Source organism: Leuciscus leuciscus, assembly GCF_965113295.1.
Source record: "Leuciscus leuciscus genome assembly, chromosome: 11".
Classification (NCBI taxonomy): Eukaryota; Metazoa; Chordata; class Actinopteri; order Cypriniformes; family Leuciscidae; genus Leuciscus; species Leuciscus leuciscus.
In genome coordinates, this window is record NC_138735.1 from 29073432 (window position 1) to 29097429 (window position 23998).

Below are 23998 nucleotides of genomic sequence, written 5' to 3' on the forward strand. Positions count from 1 at the left end.
ACTCAAACATTTCTCCCAAATCTATCCACATTCATTTTATAGGTTTAGACTCGTAGTGTGTCAATCGGGGGGTTTTTTTGTGGAGAAACCTCATAACCAAGAACACCATTATGTCTCCAACTTCGTAGCAATAAAAGTTTTGTAATCAGTGTGTGTTTGTTTGCAGCAGGCGGAGGTCTCTGACAGTGCGTATCTCGGCTCGGAGAGCGCATACAGCGAGTGTGAAACCTTCACGGACGAGGACACGACGGCTCTGGTCCATCCAGAACTCCATGAGGACGTGGAGACTGACAGCGGCATTGAAAACACACTCACTGATGGAGACGACCGCAACAGGTAACGCACCCATACACAGCTGTCACATAACAGGCACCAAGAGACTGGGTTCATAAATCACTCAAAATTACCCAGAAATGCAGTTGTTGTTGTTATTGTTAAGTAAAACTAAAAAGTAAATGGAAATAAAGTGTAAATAAATCTAAATTAAACACACACCTGGGCAAAAAAAAGACAAAAATGGCAAAATATTGAGTGTATTTTAGATTTGAATCACAAATCACTGGTCAGGAAATTAGCAAGACTTGCTTTTTACAGGAAGAGTCAGTGTTGTTCTTCTCAATGTTAATGGCTTCTATATAAACTATAATAGTAATGATGTCATAACTTCATGCATAATGGTGACTCTAAACCATGGCGTTTTAATAGCCTTGAATGTATCCGCAATAATCTTAAAAAATAAAACAACTTCCTGATACAGTGTGTCCACTCAGGACACGGCGTTCTCTTCAAAACACCGTCTGGTGTTTCACTTTTTGTAGTCTTATGACGCAAGCATCACGAAAACAACTTTAATGCCACACAAGTGTTAAGCAAAGGTGACTGGTTATAACACGGAACAAGATCACGACCAAGATCCTCCTTCATTTTTGACGTTTTATTGCATTGCATTTGTCCCAAGTTTTGTGCAATGAAATTGAAGACCTGTTTATTTGTGTTTATACAAGAATCTGCTGACTACAGGTTGTTTTTTTCCCCGAGAGCCGTTAACATTAGGTCAGCTGACCGAGGTGTTCCTGTTTCCCGTGTTATCAGTGTCAGTCTTTATTTTCCTGTTTCCCAGTCGTAGGAAGTGTGGAGTTTGCTCTTTCTGCCTTCCTGCTGCCCAAAGTTTATCCATCTTTCACTCTCTAGGGTCTGTTTCTCTCTCGCTCTCTTACTCGCTTCTGTCATTGTAAAATATCCTGGCTCTCTGCCCTCGTGTGTTTCTCTTGATTTAGCGTTCCTGTTGTGTCAGGGTCACGCCGTCTCGCCAGCGCTGACTCTTCCGAAACTCACGTACAGAGTTGTGGAAAAAATGCATCATCTAATTTTACTATAACTTTCTCTGGAACTCTGACATCCTGTCTCAGATGTCAAAACTTTGCATTTGGGGTTTGTTCAGATCCCTAAGATTAGCCTTAGCTAACATTATTGTTGCATTATTAATAATTTATAAGTCCTGAGTGATGTGTTTCTGTGTTTGAGTGTCGACGTAAGTTCTTGCATATGGAGATTAAACCGATTAAACAGATGCTTGTTCTTGTAGAGCATGCTAGCACACACACTGGGTCACCGTTACTGAGCTCTAAATCTGATTAGACACACACACACACACCGCCACACAGCCGTACGATTTAAGCGTATGTAGTTTTGCTTACACAAAGAGATTTTGCCTGTTAATTCAGATCTACCGGGTCACAAACGTCCAGCAGGAATGTACGGCGGATTGAACTCTACAGGGGAAACTGGGAAACTACATGTAAATAGAGTTTAATATCGATTGTGGGAGTTTAGTTTGCTCTTGACACGCTGTGTGCCCAGTTGCTCAGAATCGCCAAAGAAAGACCGAATCGCTTTAAGATGCGGTCGCCGTCTTCACGCACGCTTTGTGTGACCAACCGCAATGTTACAGTGAAGCGAGGGTAAGTCTTTGAGGGATTTGTTGTTGGATATAAAGCTAATGTAGGAAAAAGTTTCATCAGTTACAGTTATTGTGTGTGAGTGTGTATAACCTTCATTTATCTTTAATTTATTTCTTAAAATTTGTCAAATGTTTGGACTCAGAAAATGTTTGTGTGTGTTCTTGTATTCAGAAAAGGCTGCATTTATTTGATCAAGAATACAGTAAAAATATTGTAAAATATTATTACAATTTAATTAACTGTTTTCTATTTTAATATATTTTGAAATATAATTTACTATTGTGATCAAAGCTGATTACTCCAGTCTTCAGTGTCACATGATCCTTCAGAAATCATTCTAATATGATGATTTGCTGCTCAAGAAACATTTCTTGTTATTATCAATGTTGAAAATGTTGTTTTTTCAGGATTCTTTGATGAATACAAAGTTTAAAAGAACTATTTATTCGAAATAGAAATATTTTGTAACATTATAAATGTCTTTACTGTCTCTTTTAATCAATTTAATGCATCCTTAATTAAAAAAAAAATATTCATTTCTTTTGTTTTGAAAAAATCTTTTTGAGCCTAAACAGTGTGGTGTGGTCACTGAGTTCACCAATCAAACACATGCACTGGGATGTCTATCAAGACACCAGTGATGATGTGCTGTTTTTGTGTGAATTGTTTATGTTTTACGCTGTTCTTTCATTTAATCTGGAATTCTTCAGACGTTTTTAAGGGTTGCCAAGAGATTAAAGTGAATTATCAGATTATCATCCTAAAGACAAACTGTTCAAATTCTGTCTCGCGCACAAAAACACTAATAAGAAGTTGTTCTATATTTTTTTTATAGTAAGAATAGAAAAGAGCAGACAATGAACAAACAGTCAATCTGTTTAAATAATAAAGATATTAAAGACATTATAAATATGATGTGGTAAAGTTTTATGATTTCTCCTTAAGACTCAAGAAAGTAATACTCAAGTAGTACTTACAATTGAATAAAACATTAAGATCATAGTGATGAGCACCAAAGCACAAAAAATTAAGCAGCAAATCAACATAAGAGCTGAGAAATAAATTACTTTTTAAAATATATTAAAATAAAAAACTGTTTTTATAAATTGTAATATTTCACAGTATATTCATAATATATTACAGTTTTACTGTATTTCTGATCAAATAAATTCAGCCTTGTTGAGATGAGACTTCTTTCATTTAAACAATTAAAAATTCTTAAAGTCCAACTGAAATCAAAATTGACCCTATTTACTTTGTTAGCGCATATTACTAGTCTTGTGGTGAACAATTAATCCGTGCAAGTTAAAACAAAGAAAAAAATAGTTTGCCGTCGTAATCTTTAATCAAAGTCTGAGAAGTTACTTCCGGTCTGGAATGGCGTCCCTTCTCTGATGACGTAGGTTTGACTGCTTGGTTTGGGAAACGCTTAACCACTCCCCTCAAATCGTTAGCCTGTAATGAGCGAGAGATGGAGAGGAGGAGCGCTAGAGTAAAACCCTGCCCTCTGTTCAATATTCCTTTTCACTGGGAAATACGTCACAGCACTGGAGAAAAGTCGTTTGCAACTTACGGTTCACGCAGACTTTAACGACCCCAAACTTTTGAACAGTAGTATGTTTATTTTTATGTTAAATTAATGTTTTTTTTCACAAAAAGAAGTGAATCTTCCATGTCCAGGCGGAATTAAACATTAAACATCCTTATTAAAAAGAAAATATTAGCCTGGTATTTTTCACAGTGTTTAATTAAATATGCACAGATAACACATTATTTTCCATGTGCTTCTGTGATAGGTTCACACTGGGCTCTGATTTGAATGGTCACACCGTGGTGGCCGTGATTGGAGGAGAAGAGGAGCACTTTGAGGATTTCGGTGAGAGTAACAACTCTTCAGACCTGCTGCTGGCCAATCAGGAAGAGGGAAGGGCGGGGCCAGATGGGGAGGGAGATGAAGAGCCCCTCCCACACTCAGAAAGCCCGCTGCCCCGCCCACTAATGCTGCTGTCACCTAGGTAACACATACAAACAAACATACTAGATTATTTAAAGCAGAAGTTCCACATATTTCTTAAGAATTGTGTTGTTTATACACTCCATATATTTTTAAGACTGATGTATCCTGAGCTAGCCTGGGAAAACCCAGACTACTTCCGGCAAATTTTAATTCTCTCTCCAGGATAGTCTGGAGAAGAGCCCATTCAAACTCATTTCTGTGCCGCCGAAATCGCGGCACCAATCAGAAACGTTTGGGGAGGGATTTACATGATGGCGACAGCGCAGCGACGCTGAAGGAGATTTCATTACAAAGATGGATACCGCCGTGGAACATCACTCGTTCGAATCATAGACAGTATATAAACGAATCAGTTATCGCGTCTGTTTTGAGCGATTTAAACTTACCGTTTTCGTTAAAACCGGAGCAAAGAACAACACTCGAAGCATACGTCATCTCCTTCATCGATCTGATTGGTTTTATGACTATCCAATTGCGGCCAGAGGAATTTGAGCTACGTCGGTTGGTGACGCCCCTTTGGAAATGATTTGTCTACATAGATTCCCCAGACCCTATACTCAGTTTCAACTGAGAAGGGTCTGGTTTTAACCAGGCTAATCCTGAGCTAAACTTGGCAAGAATAAACATAGGTACTGTAAATGTTTATCTGGGCTTTACTGAATGAGCACCTTGACTGTAGACACAAATAGAAATACCTTCTATTTCGAGTTTCCACACAGTGAGAAAGAGAATGTGAGTCAGCACATTGTGTAAGCCGAAAGTCGTGTGCATAATGAGACCTTGTAGAGCGACATCCTGACCACAGACGACTAAGAGTGTGTGTGATAGACGAAACAAAACGTGTATGGAACGTTGTGTGTGTCTTGAGATGTTATGATGTATGTATCATTATTTCCGTAGTGAAATATTATCGCCGGGTAAAGGTCAAGTTACTGTGGTTATTGTTTTACTGCAGTGCTGGTGTTGTCAGGCGTATGAGGTCTAGCACACACACACACACACACACTCATACACTAGAGAAAAGAGCATGGAAACACGATACACTTTCAAACCTGTTGAGATAAACACACACACCGCTCCTGCTGCACTGTAGTACTCACCTCTCCTGCCCTTCACCGGCTCAACTGAATGTTTCCCGTTTTCTGCCTTCCTCTGCTCATCCTCGTTTTTAACACACACACACACTCTCCTCTCTGCATTTCTCCTCTCCTCATTGATCCTCTACTCGTTTCTTCTATCGTATCTTCTCTTCTCTCTGCATTTCTCCTCTCCTCATTGATCCTCTACTCGTTTCTTCTATCGTATCTTCTCTTCTCTCCGCATTTCTCCTCTCCTCATTGATCCTCTACTCGTTTCTCCAATCATATTTTCTCTCCTCTCTTCATTTCTCCTCTTCATTGATCCTCCACTCGTTTCTCCAATCATATTTTCTCTTCTCTCCGCATTTCTCCTCTCCTCATTGATCCTCCACTCGTTTCTTCTATCGTATCTTCTCTTCTCTCTGCATTTCTCCTCTCTTCATTGATCCTTCACTCGTTTCTTCTATCGTATCTTCGCTCCTCTCCTCATTTCTCCTCTACTCATTGATCCTCTACTCATTTCTCCCATCATATCTTCTCTTCTAAATTCTCCTCATTTTTCTTCTACTTATTTATCCCAACACATCTTCTCCTCTCTTCTAATTTCTCCTACCCTCTCCTCTTCTCCTACATTTCTCCTCATTGATCCTCTGCTCGTTTCTCCCTTCATATCTTCTACTTTCTCCTCTCGTCTGTTAATTTTTCCTCATGTATCCTCTACTCGTTTCTCCCTTCGTATCTTCTCCACTCTCCTAATTTCTCTTTTCCTCTGATAATTTCTCCTAATTTCTCTACTTGTGTTTTCTCCTCTACTAATTTTCCCTCCCTATTTATCCTCTCCTACTAATTTCTCCTGTCAATATTTTCTCTCTCTTCATTTCTCCTCTCCTCTGCTCTTTTGTATTTCTCCTGTTTAATCTCCTCTTTTCTCCTATCCTCCTGTTTATTTCTCATCATTTCACCTTTCCTCTGCTCATATCATCATCTCACTTCATTTCTCATCTTCTCTCATCTACTTGTTTGTCCTCTACCCATTTCTCCTCTCTTCTACTCATTTCTCCTCCACTCTCTTTATTTCTCTTCTCTTCTCCTCTGCTCATTTCTCCCGTTGTATCTCCTCCTCTTCTCCTCTCCTCTGGTCTCCTCAGCCCCAGCTCTTTTCCTGCTAGTTTCCAGAGTTTCCTTCAGTCGGAGTCGCTGGAGTTTTTCTGCACTCACTGTCATAAGCAGATCAGTCGTCTGGAGGATCTGTCCACGCGACTGCAGTTACTAGAGATGAATAGGTAACGCTCTCACAGCGTGTGCATGCCTCCCTTGCGTGTGTTGAATTTGACCACTACACACACACACACACACACACACATTCACTTTCTGCATGTGTGTGCTTCATTAATATGCAGACATCTGTGCAGTGTCACATTACTCTTGTTGGTTTTGGTGTCAAAGCTCAGTGTTTGTACAATCTGTAGGGGAAGTGTGTGGTAAACATAGATGCTCTGCTGTGGTGTGTTGTTTATGTGTGTGTATTTGATGCATGCACAATAGTCTAACTGTTTGTGAGGTAAATATTAACAGTATAATATACAGTAGTCTACATTATACAAATGCAAGTAAAAGAGCATTTTCTAAGAACTCACAGGTAAGCAAATTTCTTAGAGACTTTTTGACGTGTCTGATTAAAAATTCAATGTTGTCTTGCATGGCTCTGTTTTTCCAAAACCAAAGGAAATAAGCCTTTTCCTAAATTAGGAAACATAACTTCTCCATCTTTAATGAGAGTCCAGTTTATGTTAACATAGTAATAAATGGTGTTTTGTTCATGGAAAATCCTGGATTGTCCCAGGCACCAGTATGGAACAGTTGATGTTAGTCTGTTCAGAGCAGTTTCTCTGTCTTCAGACTTGCTCAACAGGAACAGAATCTCCTTTCACGCATCCATGTTACACCTCCGTAAAAACAGTGTGTTTATTTCCGTGTGCTTTGAGGTCATGACCATTGAAAGAAGAGCATTGATTCAGCCTTCAACCACCAGAAAGAGCTGACGGCCCAAACTTCAGCACTTCACTGGGTGTTTTTGACCTGTGGTTCACAGGTCATGAATGGAAAGAGAGTTTTTTCCCGCTCTCTTCCTGACTCATTTCCTGTTTGTTCTCTCTTTTACAGTTCCAGCAAAAGGATGTCCAGTAAGAAAGCAGCAAGGTGAGATCCTCCCTCTAAATGCACCAGACATCAGTTTTAAGGACACAATGAAATTGAAAACTCATCATTTTGAAAACTCAAAACTTTGGCAATGTTTTTTGATGAGTCATTTTGGATGCTGGTTTTCCCAGCATCCAACTAGATTAACCAACAAAACATTACTGGTCAATCAGCATCATGCTAGTCGACTAAGTCTAAGTTTGCTGGTCCACCAACTAGAAAACCCAGGCTGGACCAGCATGCACATTTAGCAGGGAACATGTTGAAAATGTTGCATATGTTTAAACTGTGTTATTGTGTTTTTCAGACACTTGCAGCAGTCCATCAATCTGGATGTCATGGGAGATCTGACTCCAGACATTTTGGACCTTGCGGATCGTGACATCACAGACAAGGTTCGGAAACTATTATGAATATTTTGCATCAAACTTGCATCCAATTTGTGTTACATTTCTGACCCTGCTTCAGATGGTGCATTTGATGTGGACTTCTGGTTTTGTGGGTTTAGTTTGCGCTGTACATTAGTTTTGTCATCAAATGAGAAATCGGTTCTTCCTTTTGGGAGACAATAACTCCATTTATCTGCACCTTTTACAATCACAAGCGGCTATATTACACACTACATAAAAGGTAATATCCGAAAAAGCATAATAGAGGCACTTTAATAAATGGTAATATTACCATAAAAAATGTGCAAAGTTAATTGAATATGGAATGGAATAGAATAACAGATAGTTTTGTAAATGCATGAACAACAGCAGAAGTGATTTGCATGAGGAACAAGTGTCTGTCCCGCAGGTGTTGCTGTTGGAGAAGCGTGTGTGTGAGCTGGAGAAGGACTCGTCGGAGAGCGAAGAGCAGCACGCGCGCTTGCGGCAGGAGAATCTCACTCTCGTCCACCGTGCAAACGCTCTGGAGGAACAGCTGAAGGAGCAAGAGCTGCGTTCAGAGGAGCATTTACTCACATACACCCGTAAACACAGAGATGCACTGAACAAACTCCAGCGAGAGAGAGACCTGGAGATCGAGAACCTCCAGGCCAGGTGAGTGCGGACAAAATGGATCATTTATGATTAAGATTTTTATTATGATTATGATTAGCTATTGTCCAGCTAAAGTTAGTTTTTGATTGATTCATTTCCGTTGCAAAGATCATTAGTTTCATTAGCTTACACAACACCGTTTTAACTGAAAACTTTTAATGTGCTCTGGCCGTTCATTTGCACGACAACAGTGTTTGGTGGCTGAGGAACTCATTAGCTCAGGTAACTTCTATTCAGTTTCTTATAACAGCAGAGAAATAATGAAGCCATTCTGAAGACAGTTAATGATGTCTGTGTTATTTTGTCCAGCTCTTCTGTGTGTGGGTTAGATCTGTCTGCCATCTAGTGGAGAACAGCAGAAATTTGATTTGATTGCCCAAAGGAGCTCTGAGATTACTTGGCTCAGCGTTTAATACAATCCGGCTGTGTTAACAGAGACTTTTGTTTCCTCACACCCATTATTGTTTTCATTGTGCACTCTGCCCAAAAAGAAAATATCACGGTACATTTTTGTCTGTGTGCCTGTGTGTGTTCAGGTTGCATCAGTTGGATGAGGAGAACAGTGAGCTGAGGTCATGTGTTCCCTGTCTGAGAGCCAATATCGAGAGACTGGAGGAGGTACCTGACACAAACACACACACACACACACAGTCTAATACACGTCTGTAGATCACATTCAGAGATGATCTATTTATCACTTCTGCCAAAGACGAGTGAATTAAGAATAGTTATTGGCCATCAAACCAGTAAAAATTTGTTTTTCACTTCATTATAACTCAGTAATTTGATGCCGACCCTGCAAAGAATTGTCCAAAAGATCTCTGAGATGGAGTCATTTTTTCAGGAAAAGAGGAAACTTCAGGATGAGGTGGAAGACGTCACGGATCGATTGAATGAAGAAATCGAATCTCGCACGAAAATGTCCGACAAAATGAGCCATGAACGTCATACGAACCAGAAAGAGAAGGAGTGCACTCAGGGGGTGAGAGGTCTTCTGTTTGTCTTCATAGGTGGAGTCGTGTGTGTGTTCGTCTCTGTTAATGGCTTCTCTGCGTGTGTAGTTGATAGAGGACTTGAGAAAGCAGCTGGAACACCTGCAGCTGTTTAAGTTGGAGACTGAAGCGAGAAGAGGCAGATCAGCCAGCTCCGGCCTACAGGAATACAACACTCACATGAGAGAGAACGAACTGGAGCAGGAGATACGCAGACTCAAACAGGTAAAAACACAATCAAACTGGTAAATGTAGACTTAATGAAAAACAGATTCAAACGGGTAAAAACACTCAAACTGGTAAATACAGACTCAAACAGGTTATGAAAAACATTCAAACGGGTAAAAACAGTGTCAAACTGGTAAAGATGGGCTCAAACTAGTAAAAACAGACTCAAACACAGGTTTGAACTTATAAAAACAGATTCAACCTGGCTACAACAGGCTTAAACAAGTTAAAAAAAACTCAAAAGACTCAAACAGATCAACAGAAAAAAGAAAAAAACAGGCTCAAAAAGATAGACTCAAAAAAACTAACAGGTGAAAACTGACATAAATACAGGCTCAAACTGGTCAACCCAGACTAAAAAACAGGTAAACAGGCTCAAAGACTCAGGTAAAAACAGACTGAAATACAGACACATACAGGTAAAGATCTGAACTCAACTCAAACTGGTCAACGGACTCTAATAGGTCAAAATAAACTCAAACATAGACTCAAATGGGTCAACACAGACTAAACAAACAGATTAACACTTGACTCAGGATAAAAACACAGACTCAAACAAATAAAGACAGACTCAAACAGATAAACTTAAACATGCACTCACATTAGTCAACAGACTAGATCCAAAGCCGCGTTTCCACCGCAGGAACTTTCCCCAGGAACTAGGAACTTTGGGCTGGTACTCGATGTGTTTACACCGCAGGAACCAGGGTCTAAATGAAGTTCCGGGTAAATATTTCCCCCTCCGATAGTCCCTGCTCATGAGGTAGTACTTTTTCAAAGTTCAGGAACTTTCAGGGGTGGGACTTGTGCGCTGCACAAGCTGATTGGTTGTGTTCACGCCGCATTTTGGTTGGATGACTCCACGCAGCATTTTATTTATTTTTAACCTCCCTTTTTAAAAAATCTATTGCGGTTCGTGTCGTGGCTTCATGCAGTAAGAGTTGTCTCTCTGCAAATATGGAATTTAATAAAAATAAAAAACTGGTGGACTGGCGACGAGTTTCAGGCTTTATTAAGGGTATTTGTGGAAGAGTAAACTTTCTGCGCGTTCGTCCCAGCCATCTCACGGTCAATGTCCGCAATAGCTGATAACATACAAATTTTATATCTAACGTTAGCATTACGAGCTACTGAACACGCTTTATCAGTGCTCGTCTCTTTTCTGCCACAGCTTTTATTATTAAGTCATTATGTTTACACATTGTCATCTATTGCAAGGCACTCCAAACCATGTTACAAATTTACTATAACAGGATTGAAATAGCGCTTTGAGGTTAGTAACAAACAACTATTTACAAGACTGTCACTATTTATGATTGATAGACGGGGTTTGGGCTTTAAGCGTATTTGCGAAAGAGGACATTTTTGCGCGTTCGTCCCAGGCATCTCACAATAACTGATAACATACGTTGTCTAATTTTATACGCATACGAGCTTTCTGAACACGCTTTAGTATCAGTGCTCGTCTATTTTGTTTTGTTAATTACCTCGTTAGTAAACCAATACATAACTGCAGCACAGTTTGAATCTCCTCCATACTTATTATAAATGTGGCGCTCAAAACTGATTACTGTCCGTCACAGACTGGGAGGAGCAGTTGCGCGCAGTTTACCTTCCCGGTACTTTAGACCGCGGTGTAAACGCAGAAAGCAACCGGTCTGGGGCAAAAAAAGTTCCTGGGACAAATTGTTCCGGGTAATTTCGGTGGAAACGCAGCTCAAGACTGTTGTAAACAGACTCAAACTGGTAGACAAACACAAAAGACTCAAACAGGTAGACGGACTAAAATTAGTCAACACAGTCTAAAAAAGGAAAAGACTGAACCAAGACTGATCTCAAACACGGGTTTGGTTCTGTGTGTGTGTGTGCAGGATAACCGCAGTCTGAAGGAGCAGAACGATGAGCTGAACGGACAGATCATTAATCTGAGCATCCAGGGAGCAAAGAGCCTTTTTACCGAGTCTCTCTCTGAGTCGCTCGCCGCCGAGATCAACAACGTCTCCCGCACTGAGGTCAGTGTCACACACCATCACGCTTATCTCTGCTTTAAGTGTGAACGCTGTGTGATATTTAATGTGTGTGTGTGTGCAGCTGATGGAGGCCATCCACAAACAGGAGGAGATCAACTTCCGTCTGCAGGACTACATCGACCGCATCATCGTCGCCATCATGGAGTCCAATCCCTCCATCCTGGAGGTCAAATAATCGCCATGACGACAACCTTTCCTGATTTATGAACTGACACAGGCGTATTGAATGAGTCTGGAGAGGAAGTGGAGAATACAATCACTATGTTGATCAAATGATTTAATAATCCATAGCACTGTGTGTGTGTGTGCGTGTGTGTGTGTGAGATTGGCCCTGTCTTCTGGTTCCTGTGACTTCCCAGAGTTTTGGGATTGAGGCGCCCGTTCCCTCTCTCTGTATATGTATGTTTATGATTCATAAATTGAATTTCAGTGTAAGAGACCAGTTTAAGTTACCAGTGTAATTCTGGGTAAAGCAGTCACACCGTTAGCCTATGTGAGGGACATTTGCTGACCTGAGGGTTGAGCGTGTGCGAACAATTTAACTCGTGAACGAGTTTTTGCTGAATGTTAGTTAACCAATGTTGTTTTTCCTTCAAATTCTTATTTATTACGATGATGATGATGCGGAACGCAAAGGATCAAGCGAGACCGATCCCCACCAAGGGAGTTTGCAGTGTTGCATTGTGGGTAAGGCAATTGGCCCTGCGCGATTCCTCGCTGAGGATATTCGTCTGCCGCCTCCTTTCCTGGATTATTTCCCAGAAACTTTGATTTTCTGTAGAAAAGACTCTTTCAAAACACACTGGAAATGTTCATTGCACTCTGATTTATTTTATTTTTAAGGGAAGTATTGTTTGCTATTTAAAGAAAAACATTGCGACGCTGTTTTATCAGTGTTGGCGGGAAAAAAGAAGCGGACACTCAAGCACTGAAGGGAAATCGAGCCGTTGACGGATACGAAAACCTTTAACGCGGGGAAAAAAAAACATGTGCTTCATTTCTGCATCTTAAAACACAATCTCTCTCTCTGATGATTTTGGATGTAAATATCAATCTAGAACGTTTGTATCTTTCGTTCTTGGAATCCTATTTTTATGGCAAGCAGGAAATGAGATTCCTTTTTCATTTTGTCTTCCACTTGATTGATTCTTTTCGTCTGTTCCCGCGGACTTTCCTCTCCTGTGGGACGAGCATGTTTGATTTCCACTTCAAACCTTTATGGAGACTTAATCCTCATCCTTTCCTCTTTTTGGATTGTGGAAAAGCACGCTGCAGTTTATATTCTGTTTTTTCTTTTCTCTTCTCTTCTCCGACGACTGACATATTTCGGTTTTGTTGCTGTAACTCGTCCGATCAGTTCTTCATACACGACGATGCTGGAGAACATTTGAGGACGATTCTGCCTCTTCTTCTGCTGTTTTCGAGCTACTGTAACTGGACATTAAAGCGCGGGAACCTTGCTTCTGTGAACTGTGGGTGCGCGCGCACGCGTCGTGTGCTTTTTGCTGTTTCGGCAAAGACAATAATAAGGGAAGATCTGAATCCACTGCTCATGATCTGTCTGATGTTAAACAGCTGTTGTATATGATTTAAGATATGTCCAAAGACAAAATTTCACAGCTTAGGAGTTCTGCTTGCCACTTAGACTTTAAAAGACTAATAATAATTATAAATAGTTGTTAATACAAAAGAAAAATATGACTGAAGGACTCCTTGTAATGAAGGATACAATTGTAAAAAAAAATGTTTACTCTAATTGTTGAGGTTACTGTATAAATGAGAGATATCAGTATTGTCTTCTGTTGAATGTTTTGCTTTATTTTGAAGATGCCCCTCTAAGATGTATCTTTTACTGTACGGGGTCTTTCAAATTATTGTATATGAAGGTTAAAAGAAAAGTGAGAAAATTAGTCACCAATAAATTAAGTGCAAATAATTTCTTTGTGGATGTTTTGGTCATTTTGAAATGCTTCATTTGTGTGAGTCTATACATGCACATACATAAACAAGAATAGAATGGACTGGATATACAACTTAAACATAAAGCACATAGACTAGAACATACTCCATGTATTATTATTATTTTTTATATTTATAACCACATTTAAATTTAAATTAGCACTTGAACAGCTGTTTACTTTCATAAAAATCACATGGGTTCTGTTGTATTCAATCCTATTATATCATATGAATGCTGATGTCCATCATAGAATGCACATGTATGTAGTGCATATACACACAAACACACACACACACACACACACACACACACACACACACACACATATATATATATATATATCATACATGCATACAGTTGTGGTCAAAAGTTTACACATCTTGCAGAATCTTTAAAATGTTAATTATTTTAACAATGTAAGAGGGATCATAAAAACATAGGCTACGTGTTATTTTTTATTTAGTACTGTCCTGAATAAGATATTTTACATAAAAGATGTTTACATGTAGACCACAAGACATCTTTCAAACTATCTTATTTAGGACAGTACTAAATAAAAAATAACATGCAGTTTTTTTATGATTCCTCTTATTTTGTAGAAATGAAAAGGGGATTATTTTGAAGTGCTATTCAGTTTTTGGGAGATCAAATATGTTTTTATAAGGATTGATTAACTTATTGTTGTTAAACTTTGCAAATGCAATAGCTACAATAAAATGTGTATTTATAGCACATTTAAAAAAACAGCCGTTGAACGAAGTGCTTTCCAGCAAATAAGTTAAACAATGTAATATAACAAACGATTTTTTTATTTATTATTAACAACGAATTGGCATGCAAAATTTATTTAAAAAAGATTTATAGTCCATTTCATGCCCTGTTGCACCCTCTAGTGAACTATTATGGAATAAATGGTTTCCGATAGGAACCTTTGTTCTGGCTATCTGCATCTACACGGACACATATTAGAGCGCAATCACATGGGTTTGTCAACACGACTGATGCTGCGAGTTATTTCATATTTTGCTATATCTGAATGACTTTAAACCTTCAACAAACTGAAGGCAGGAGTCGCTATAACTATATAATTTATATTACATTTTGCTATTCATCAAGGGTGAATTTGGTTATTCTATATGAGGTTTGTAGATCTGCAGTTCTGATTCTTAAGTTACTGTAAATTAATGGTTTCATCTTATTTGTTAATGAAAATGATTATTTGACATAGAGGTTAGAATGATCAAGATATGAGTCCACCTGCCAAATGCACACAGTGACATTTTGTATATTATGTTGTCAAAGTGATGCTGCATTAAACTGGACCTCGGTTCCGTGACGTCATGGGGTCCGAGGTGCGACTGCAGGTGTGCTCGTGTTTGAGGACTCTCTCCAGCTCACGAGACTCCGGGGAGATCGTGCACGCGCTGCGCACACTCACGCGCTACCTGGAGGACGACGAGTTCACGCGCCTACACTACACTCGCGCGCTTCAGGTGCTGGTGAGCGCGCAGAGCTCGCACTGGTTCAACAGATCACGTGATGATGAGGAGGAGATCAAGAAGCTCTGGGATGAGATGTTCCTCAAGGGTCCACCGGACCAAACACTCCTGCTTCTGCTGGACACCATCAGCTCCACAGGGTGTGTGTGAGAGACATCAGGATCTATCTATCTATCTATCTATCTATCTATCTATCTATCTATCTATCTATCTATCTGTCTAAGATATCCTTTATTATTTATTAATTAGTCATACATTTGCCTTTGATTGACAGGTTTAAATGATATACTCATGATGTGTTCTGTCTCGTACACACAGTGAGAGTGCGGGTCTGGAGCGATGTGTGTCTGTACTGGAGAAGTTCCTCTCTGCTGGTCGTCTCCAGGTGTTGCTGTGGTCCAGATGTGAGGGAGGTGGTTCCTATGCAGACACTCCTCAGCTGAGAGAGATCATCATTGGTCACCTTGCAGCTTTACCCTCCATCACCTCCAACCATCTGCACACAAACACACCTGACGCCTTCCTGCCACAGCAGTACTACCCACTGCTGGCCGCCAGCATACTGGACACACTGGAGAAGACATGCCACGCTCTCAGAGGTATCACATGTTCAGGGCGGAGATACTTCTAAAGAAAAGAAGGAACACATATTTGAATGCATCATTGCGACCACTTCATATTTTAATGCATCATTGCGACCACTGCATATTTTAATGCGACCACTTCATATTTTAATGCATCATTGCGACCACTGCATATTTTAATGCGACCACTGCATATTTGAATGCATCATTGCGACCACTGCATATTTTAACGCATCATTGTGACCACTGCATATTTTAATGCATCATTGCGACCACTGCATATTTTAATGCGACCACTGCATATTTTAATGCATCATTGCGACCACTTCATATTTTAATGTGACCACTGCATATTTTAATGCATCATTGCGACCACTTCATATTTTAATGCATCATTGCGACCACTTCATATTTTAATGCATCATTGCGACCACTTCATATTTTAATGCATCATTGCGACCACTTCATATTTTAATGCATCATTGCGACCACTTCATATTTTAATGCGACCACTGCATATTTTAATGCATCATTGCGACCACTGCATATTTTAATGCATCATTGCGACCACTGCATATTTTAATGCTTCATTGTGACCACTGCATATTTTAATGCGACCACTGCATATTTTAATGCATCATTGCGACCACTGCATATTTTAATGCTTCATTGTGACCACTGCATATTTTAATGCGACCACTGCATATTTTAATGCATCATTGTGTCACTGCATATTTTAACGCATCATTGTGTCACTGCATATTTTAATGCATCATTGCGACCACTTCATATTTTAATGCATCATTGCGACCACTTCATATTTTAATGCGACCACTGCATATTTTAATGCATCATTGCGACCACTGCATATTTTAATGCATCATTGCGACCACTTCATATTTTAATGCATCATTGCGACCACTGCATATTTTAACGCATCATTGTGACCACTGCATATTTTAATGCGACCACTGCATATTTTAATGCATCATTGCGACCACTGCATATTTTAATGCGACCACTTCATATTTTAATGCATCATTGCGACCACTTCATATTTTAATGCGACCACTGCATATTTTAATGCATCATTGCGACCACTGCATATTTTAATGCGACCACTGCATATTTTAATGCATCATTGTGACCACTGCATATTTTAATGCGACCACTTCATATTTTAATGCATCATTGCGACCACTGCATATTTTAATGCATCATTGCGACCACTTCATATTTTAATGCATCATTGCGACCACTGCATATTTTAATGCGACCACTGCATATTTTAATGCATCATTGCGACCACTGCATATTTTAATGCGACCACTTCATATTTTAATGCATCATTGCGACCACTTCATATTTTAATGCATCATTGCGACCACTTCATATTTTAATGCGACCACTGCATATTTTAATGCATCATTGCGACCACTGCATATTTTAATGCATCATTGCAACCACTTCATATTTTAATGCATCATTGCGACCACTTCATATTTTAATGCATCATTGCGACCACTTCATATTTTAATGCATCATTGCGACCACTTCATATTTTAATGCATCATTGCGACCACTTCATATTTTAATGCATCATTGCGACCACTTCATATTTGAATGCGACCACTGCATATTTTAATGCATCATTGCGACCACTTCATATTTTAATGCATCATTGCGACCACTTCATATTTTAATGCATCATTGCGACCACTTCATATTTTAATGCATCATTGCGACCACTTCATATTTTAATGCGACCACTGCATATTTTAATGCATCATTGCGACCACTGCATATTTTAATGCTTCATTGTGACCACTGCATATTTTAATGCGACCACTGCATATTTTAATGCATCATTGTGTCACTGCATATTTTAATGCATCATTGTGTCACTGCATATTTTAATGCATCATTGTGTCACTGCATATTTTAATGCATCATTGTGTCACTGCATATTTTAATGCATCATTGCGACCACTGCATATTTTAACGCATCATTGCGACCACTGCATATATGAATGCATATTTGTTGTCTGTCCGTCTTATTTTGCCTCACTCATGTGTATCTCTCTGGTATAGCGGGACGGGACTGCTCTCTCGAGTTTGTTGCTCAGGTGTTGGGAAAAGTGTGTATTCAAGGATACAGCTGTAAGTTTCTTTTTTAAACTTTTGTAGGTTAGCTGCACTGATTGTAGTGAAACTAATGTATTTATTTTCATATGTCAACCTGCATTAGTTTCTGTGTGCATGTTTTTGTAGCTCAGATATTTGAAATACTGGCCCCCCGGCTCTCGTCTCTGACCCGCGTGGACCCGCTGTGGCAGCGTGTGACGCAGAGACTCCTGGAGAACGTTCCGGAGAGGTGCACGGAGTGTGTCATCACAGGACTCGTACGCTGCCTCAGCGGGTAAGAGAGTGTGCTTGATTCCAGAGAGCAGAATGAATAGTTGTTTGTTAGTCGACTCTAACTCATATGTGTGTTTCAGGGCCACTGCTGCATCCAGGCTGATGGGAAACCTGGTAGTGACCAATAAGAAAGCTCAGTTTGTTCTCACTCATAAACTGTTATTGCAGCAGTACCAGCACCCAGTGAGTGGCAACAGAAATTAAATGTCTTAAATGTCTATTAAATGTCTCTAACCGCAGAACATATTATTAATAAACAAGAATGCTTCTTTCAAATCTTACAACCTTTACTAAAAAGTAATACCTTTGGGGTCGCTAAGATTTTTTTAATTGTCTCTTCTGCTCACCAAGGCTATATTTGTTTGATCAAAATACAGTAAAACAGTAATATTGTGAAATATTATTACAATTCAAAATAACTGTTTTCTATTGTAATATATTTTAAAATATAATTTATTCTTGTGACCAAACTTGTGACCATTACTCCAGTCTTCAGTGTCACATGATCCTTCACAAATCATTCTTCAGTTTCAGATTTTTGTGGATTTTTTTTTTTTTTTTTTGGATTCTTTGATGAATAGAAAGTTCAAAAGAACAGCATTTATTTGAAATAGAAATATTTTGTAAGATTATAAATGTCTTTACTGTCACTTTTGATCAATTTAATGCATCCTTGCTAAATGAAAGCATTCATTTCTTGAAAGGAAATCTTACTGACCACAAACGTTTGAACGATAGTGTACATATGCATGAGATTAATAAGATGTTCTTTATTTGCATGACATGGACATTAACATTTCTTATTTTTCCTGTCTCTCTCGTTCTCCCCTGTACCCTTGATCTCAGACTCGGTTGGTAAAGTCAGTTCTTGGTTATTTGGCTCTGGATCCCGAGCGCCGGATGCTGCTTAAACAGGTGTGATGATCTGCCGTGTTAGTTGTGCTAATCAGTCATTTTTGTATGAAATGCAAAAGAAGTTGCTTAATGAGAAGTGTGTGTGTGTGTAGGTCCTTCGGAGTGTGTGTCAGGTGTGGTGTAACAGCAGTGCCGTGAAACACACGTCTGTGGAACAGCAGCTGTACGTCAGTAAAGCTTTACTGCTGTGTGTGGCTTTACTCACCGATTCTGAAATACAAGAACTACGACAAGGTAATGCACAAGTGTTTGTAGATCTCAAATAAAGTTGTATCCAATTATTTACAAAGATATTTTTCCACTTACCAGACTTTGAACTGCTCCGTTCTAGTGTATTATGAGGTTGTCTGTTCAACAGAGATGCTGCAGTGCATGCTGGGAGGTGTCCAGTGTCGTCTAGATAGCAATATTGTGCGTATTCGTCGGATGGGTATGGCCGTGGGCGAGTGTCTTAGCCATAAATTAGACACACCTGGATCACAATTAAAATTTCAGGTGAGACACTTTTAAACTGTTTGAAATCGCCCCCTATAATCTCATTCACTATTCCTTACATTACTCCACTAATATAGTCCACTTGAAGGAGTGAATGAAAACGAGTGAGTGATTTCGGACACTGAGTGCGCCGGAAGTGCTTCCGCTTTTCCATAGTCTGTTCTTGTTGTAAATAATCTTTTGAAACATAGCAAACTGGCTGCTCCAAAAGTAATGAAAAGATTTATCTTGCACTCTGCCATTGAAACTAGCATATATAAACCAATTTAATAAGCAATTAAACATAATGAACCTGTTTGGCAGTAGACCTGTGGATGGATGTTTCAGCTGCGGCGCCATCTTCTGGTCAGACGCGGGAATTCATTTGACTCGCTACTCTCTCAGTGCATTATGGGTATTCTGTAGCCGTTGAGCGTACATCAGTTGTGCACTCGTTGTATCGGTGCATTATGGGATTAAATGAGTGCACTCGATAACATCCACTATGGTTTCAGACACCACTACAAATGACTGTCCTCTCAAATAGTGTCCTGTTTAAGGGTATGGGGCGATTTCAGACACAGCCAATGAAAAGCTCTTCTGATGATGAATTACTGATCCCTACCAAACCTGAAAGCATCTTGCATATTTGCAGAAAGCTAAAGTTTTAGATGTGCCCATCATTACAACTGTGAACTTGAGATATATTAATGTTTCATTCCCTGTGTGGTTCATAGAGAGAATGAAACGTTTGACTGTTTTAATGCTAATTAAGCTGTTCTGTGTCAGTATGAGCCGGATGAGGAGATCAGAGAGCTGAAGTCATTGATGGAGTCTGCATCTGTTGAGGAGGACGACGAGGAACATCAGCCTGATGCTTCCAGCAGGTAGAAGCACACCTCACTTTACTGGGATATTAGTTGAATCTGAAATGTACTCCTTATACTCCCCTCACTCTGCAACAAATCTTATTTAACAGTATTCACAAAAGAACAAGTATAAAACAAGCATAAATTATAGTGGCGTAAGTTATAATAATAAGATGTGACTTGCTTACTGATGCGACTTCTCTGTTTTGCAATTTTGACCAAGTGTAACTTATTTTCTGACATCTGTATGATACTGTTCCAGTCTTCAACCGGAGCCCAAAGGTCAGGGTTCAGCGGGTCGAACAGTGACATCAGAGCCGGGTCGTGGGAGTGATTCTGAACTGGACAGGTACATGTACACCTACACTAAAAACACATGAGAACTGTACCTTTCTCTCTAATAACACTTATCTTGAAACGACATCACTATTCTTTTTTAAGTGATGATGATCTGACTCCATATGACATGTCAGCTGATCAGGAGAAGAAGAAATCATCTCCGCCACGTTATGTCAGGGACTGTCTGGAAGGTGATCTAAAATCAAAATAATTTTAAATGATTTATGTACTTTTATAGCTTTTTTTATTTATGTTTTGAATTAGATTTTATTTTTATAATTTCAGTTTTCACATTTTTTTTTGTTTAATTTTAAGTAATTTTGTTATGTGCTTTTATCAATTTTATTAATGTTTTATTTGTAAATATGTGCTTTTGTCAATTTTATTAGTTTAAAAAAAATATTACTATAAGGTTTATTTTAATTTTATTTATTTATTATTACTACTATTGTTCATACATACATATATATATATATACAAATATACACACACACACACTTAATGATAATAACCCTGCAATCAAAGAACAGTCTAGTTGTAATTCACGTTTTGTCTGAGAATATTTTCTGCGGTTATTGAATCGGCCGTATGTTTTATTTGCAGCGTTAATGTCATCTGATGATGCTGACAGGGTTGAGCTCAGTCTGCAAGTGTTGGACTCTCTTCTTAGGAAGAATGTGAAGGCCACACAAGAGGTCAGAGGTCATCACAGCAGACTTGTAATGACTGAAACTCTTGTGTATCTCATTACTCACTGGTTTGTGTGTGTGTGTGTGTGTGTGTGTGTGTGTGTGTGTGTGGTATAGGTCAGTGTTCAGTTCAGTAAAGTGCTGCTCCACCTGGAGGACCGGTTCAACACGCCGCGCTTCCACTCACTGCGCCAGAACGCCATGGTGGCCCTCACTGTTACCGACATTAAACCAGTAAGACATCAGACAGACGAGTACATCAGCTCAGCTCTACATAGATGCACATGCAAGTGACCTTTTTTTCCTCTCTGTAGGTTGTAGATTATTGGACGACAGAGTTCTACTCTCTCAACTACAACTTGAGACAGAGATTGGACATTCTGGAGGTCAGACTAATGTCAAAATGAATGCACACAGACAACTGACATACTTTCATCCTAAAATGCCATATTTATTCATAATTCATGTTTGCAATGATAGTTAAATGTTAGATTAGGTTAATTTTAATTACTGATGCTTATATCGAGCAGCACAATTGTTCCCAACATTGATAATAATCACAAATGTTTCTTGAACATCAAATCATCATATTAGAATGATTTCTGAAGGATCATGTGACACTGAAGACTGGAGTAATGATGCTGAAAATTCAGCTTTGATCACAGGAATAAATTACATTTTACAATATATTACAATAGAACACGGTTATTTTTAATTGTAATAATATTTAACAATATTACTGTTTTTATTGTGATGGAACAAGATTGTCAACTCTTCAGGAAACACCTGCAACCTAAACTAACTAAACGAACACCTCTACTCTTCCAGGTCCTTGCTCTCTCTGCCCAGGAACTGTCTGAGCCAATCAGGAATAAGCACACTGGAGCTCAGCCAATCACTGCAGCAGCAGCAGCTATAGAGCGATGTGATGACATCACACACTGGCGGCAGATCGTGGAAAAACGGATCCAGAGTAAAACCAGACGAATTAGCAAAGTGAGACAGCCTCAGAAAGGTGCTTATTACACATCAACAGCGATTTGATGTCCAATAATGTGTTGTGTTTGTTCTGCTCAGGGTGGGACTCAACCCGTCCAAGCTGTTCCCAACTGTTATGCTCCAGTCGCTGGATTTTTCTTCTTCCCGCTGCTCAGGAACTACGACAGGTCTCTTAGTGGTTAAATATTGTGAAGAACCATGTGACCATCATCTAGAATAGTGCTAAATAAACAAGCGCTTGCTTACATTATCGCAATGATTTCATGTCTCTTATAGGTCGCAGGTGACCTTTGACCTTCTGGGGAGTGATCATCTGGTGCTAGGAAGGCTGCTGCACACACTTGGGCTGCTCATGCACCTGGCCATCAATGCACCTGTAAAAGCATACACAAACACAATATGTGCACACTTACACAAGCTACAGGATACAGTCTTACAACATCATTCCAGTTATCATTTTGGAAATGAATGCAATTATTTAGGAAGATCAAGCACATTGCATTGTGGGATACAGTCTTCCAACATAGTATGCTATGTTAATATTTACTGCACCTTTTGGTAAATGATAGGGTTTTCCATGCATAAAAAAGATTATAAGTGCACAGTATTAATTATGAGCAGTATTATAGAATGCTAATTAAATAAATTAATGTTAGGACTGTATAATTGATTGAAATAAGTGATTATCAAATTGCAAAGGCTGCAACTTAATCCAATAAGTATATGCACTGCATCTTTCAGAGTGAAGCGTGGCGCTGTGTTTTACACATGAGAACCTAATTTAATCATGAAAACCTATTTGAGTAGAGCCCAAAAACAAAATCAAGACTTTGAAAAGGACCTAATATGGTCTCTTTAAAATGCAATTTTGATCAAATTTTGATATTAATTTTTTTCTCTCAAATCATGCAACCCTATTATGAGCGATATATCCTTCATATAATCATTGGTGTCTTTTTGTCAGGTTGCATCTCAGATGGGCAGAGCTCTGCTGGATTTTGTTTGGGTTGTGCGCTTCCACACTGACCAGTAAGTTTGTGTTCCAGTATGCATTATATAATAAGCATATACATGTCATCTCACGCTCTCTCTTGCTGTAACTGTAGGATGGTGAGGCGGGGTGTTATGTTTGCAGTGTGTGCCGTGTTTCTGAGCATGCCCAGTGAGAACTTACTCACCGAGCTCGGAGACGACCTGATGGAGACCAGGGCCTGGCTAGCAGGTAGAGATGGTTTTTATGACTCTTTATATATGTGTGAGTATTTGTATGTTGTAATAAATGTGTTATTGTGTACAGATGTGGCAGAGAATGATTGTGACGCAGACTGCAGGAGTTTAGCGGTACAGAGTTTAATATTGTTGGACAAAAACCTCAAATCTCAGCTGCAGATCCCAGATACGGAAACATGACGAGTGCATCTCTACTTCTGATGCTTCAGATATCTTATCACTCATGGCAAGAATAACACGGATTCCCCTGTACACTTTGCAGAGCAAAAATAGAGATGCTGATAATATCACACACTTGTCTGGAGTTTTGAAGACCTGGAAGATTTTATGATTCTGACCTGATGCATCCATAATTTATGTGGCATTGCTCTTTGGATTTCATGTACTTTGTTTTTTTTACTTAATGTTTTAGTGACTGTAAAATAAAGAACTCTTTATGGACATTAATACTTCTGCCCTCGAATTTATTTACA

General features: G+C 39.2%; 2 protein-coding genes across 5 annotated transcripts in view; both read left to right on the top strand.

Annotated features, from left to right (window-relative positions):
* LOC309509161 (rab11 family-interacting protein 3-like) overlaps positions 1–13485 on the top strand; it is a 29593-nt gene extending 16108 nt beyond the window's left edge. Inside the window, exons 4-13 of one of the 3 annotated variants that reach the window (XM_082183731.1) lie at positions 167–336; positions 3758–3976; positions 7221–7256; positions 7564–7651; positions 8055–8299; positions 8836–8917; positions 9144–9281; positions 9361–9516; positions 11391–11531; positions 11611–13485. In XM_082183731.1, the coding sequence (XP_082039857.1) occupies positions 167–336; positions 3758–3976; positions 7221–7256; positions 7564–7651; positions 8055–8299; positions 8836–8917; positions 9144–9281; positions 9361–9516; positions 11391–11531; positions 11611–11724 (1389 nt within the window). In that variant the 3' untranslated portion in view covers positions 11725–13485. Of the gene's footprint in view, positions 1–166; positions 337–3757; positions 3977–7220; positions 7257–7563; positions 7652–8054; positions 8300–8835; positions 8918–9143; positions 9282–9360; positions 9551–9604; positions 9624–11390; positions 11532–11610 lie in introns of those variants that run through there. The other 2 variants (XM_082183732.1, XM_082183733.1) reach the window with 2 other exon arrangements.
* A 985-nt stretch (positions 13486–14470) lies between these two features.
* Positions 14471–23972, top strand: telo2 (TEL2, telomere maintenance 2, homolog). Of its 2 annotated transcripts, none has more exons than XM_082183791.1 (21): positions 14471–14650; positions 14812–15148; positions 15327–15607; positions 17684–17752; positions 17864–18011; positions 18091–18193; positions 18857–18925; positions 19018–19159; positions 19284–19420; positions 20189–20286; positions 20531–20617; positions 20710–20798; positions 21211–21302; positions 21414–21530; positions 21611–21682; positions 22125–22292; positions 22374–22462; positions 22572–22671; positions 23260–23324; positions 23402–23517; positions 23593–23972. In XM_082183791.1, the coding sequence occupies exons 2-21, from the start codon at positions 14850–14852 to the stop codon at positions 23703–23705; spliced, it is 2454 nt and encodes an 817-aa protein (XP_082039917.1). In that variant the 5' UTR covers positions 14471–14650; positions 14812–14849; the 3' UTR covers positions 23706–23972. The 2 variants fall into 2 exon arrangements, with proteins under 2 accessions (XP_082039917.1, XP_082039918.1); XM_082183792.1 differs by having other exon boundaries at positions 14471–14573.
* Positions 23973–23998: the final 26 nt, after the last annotated feature.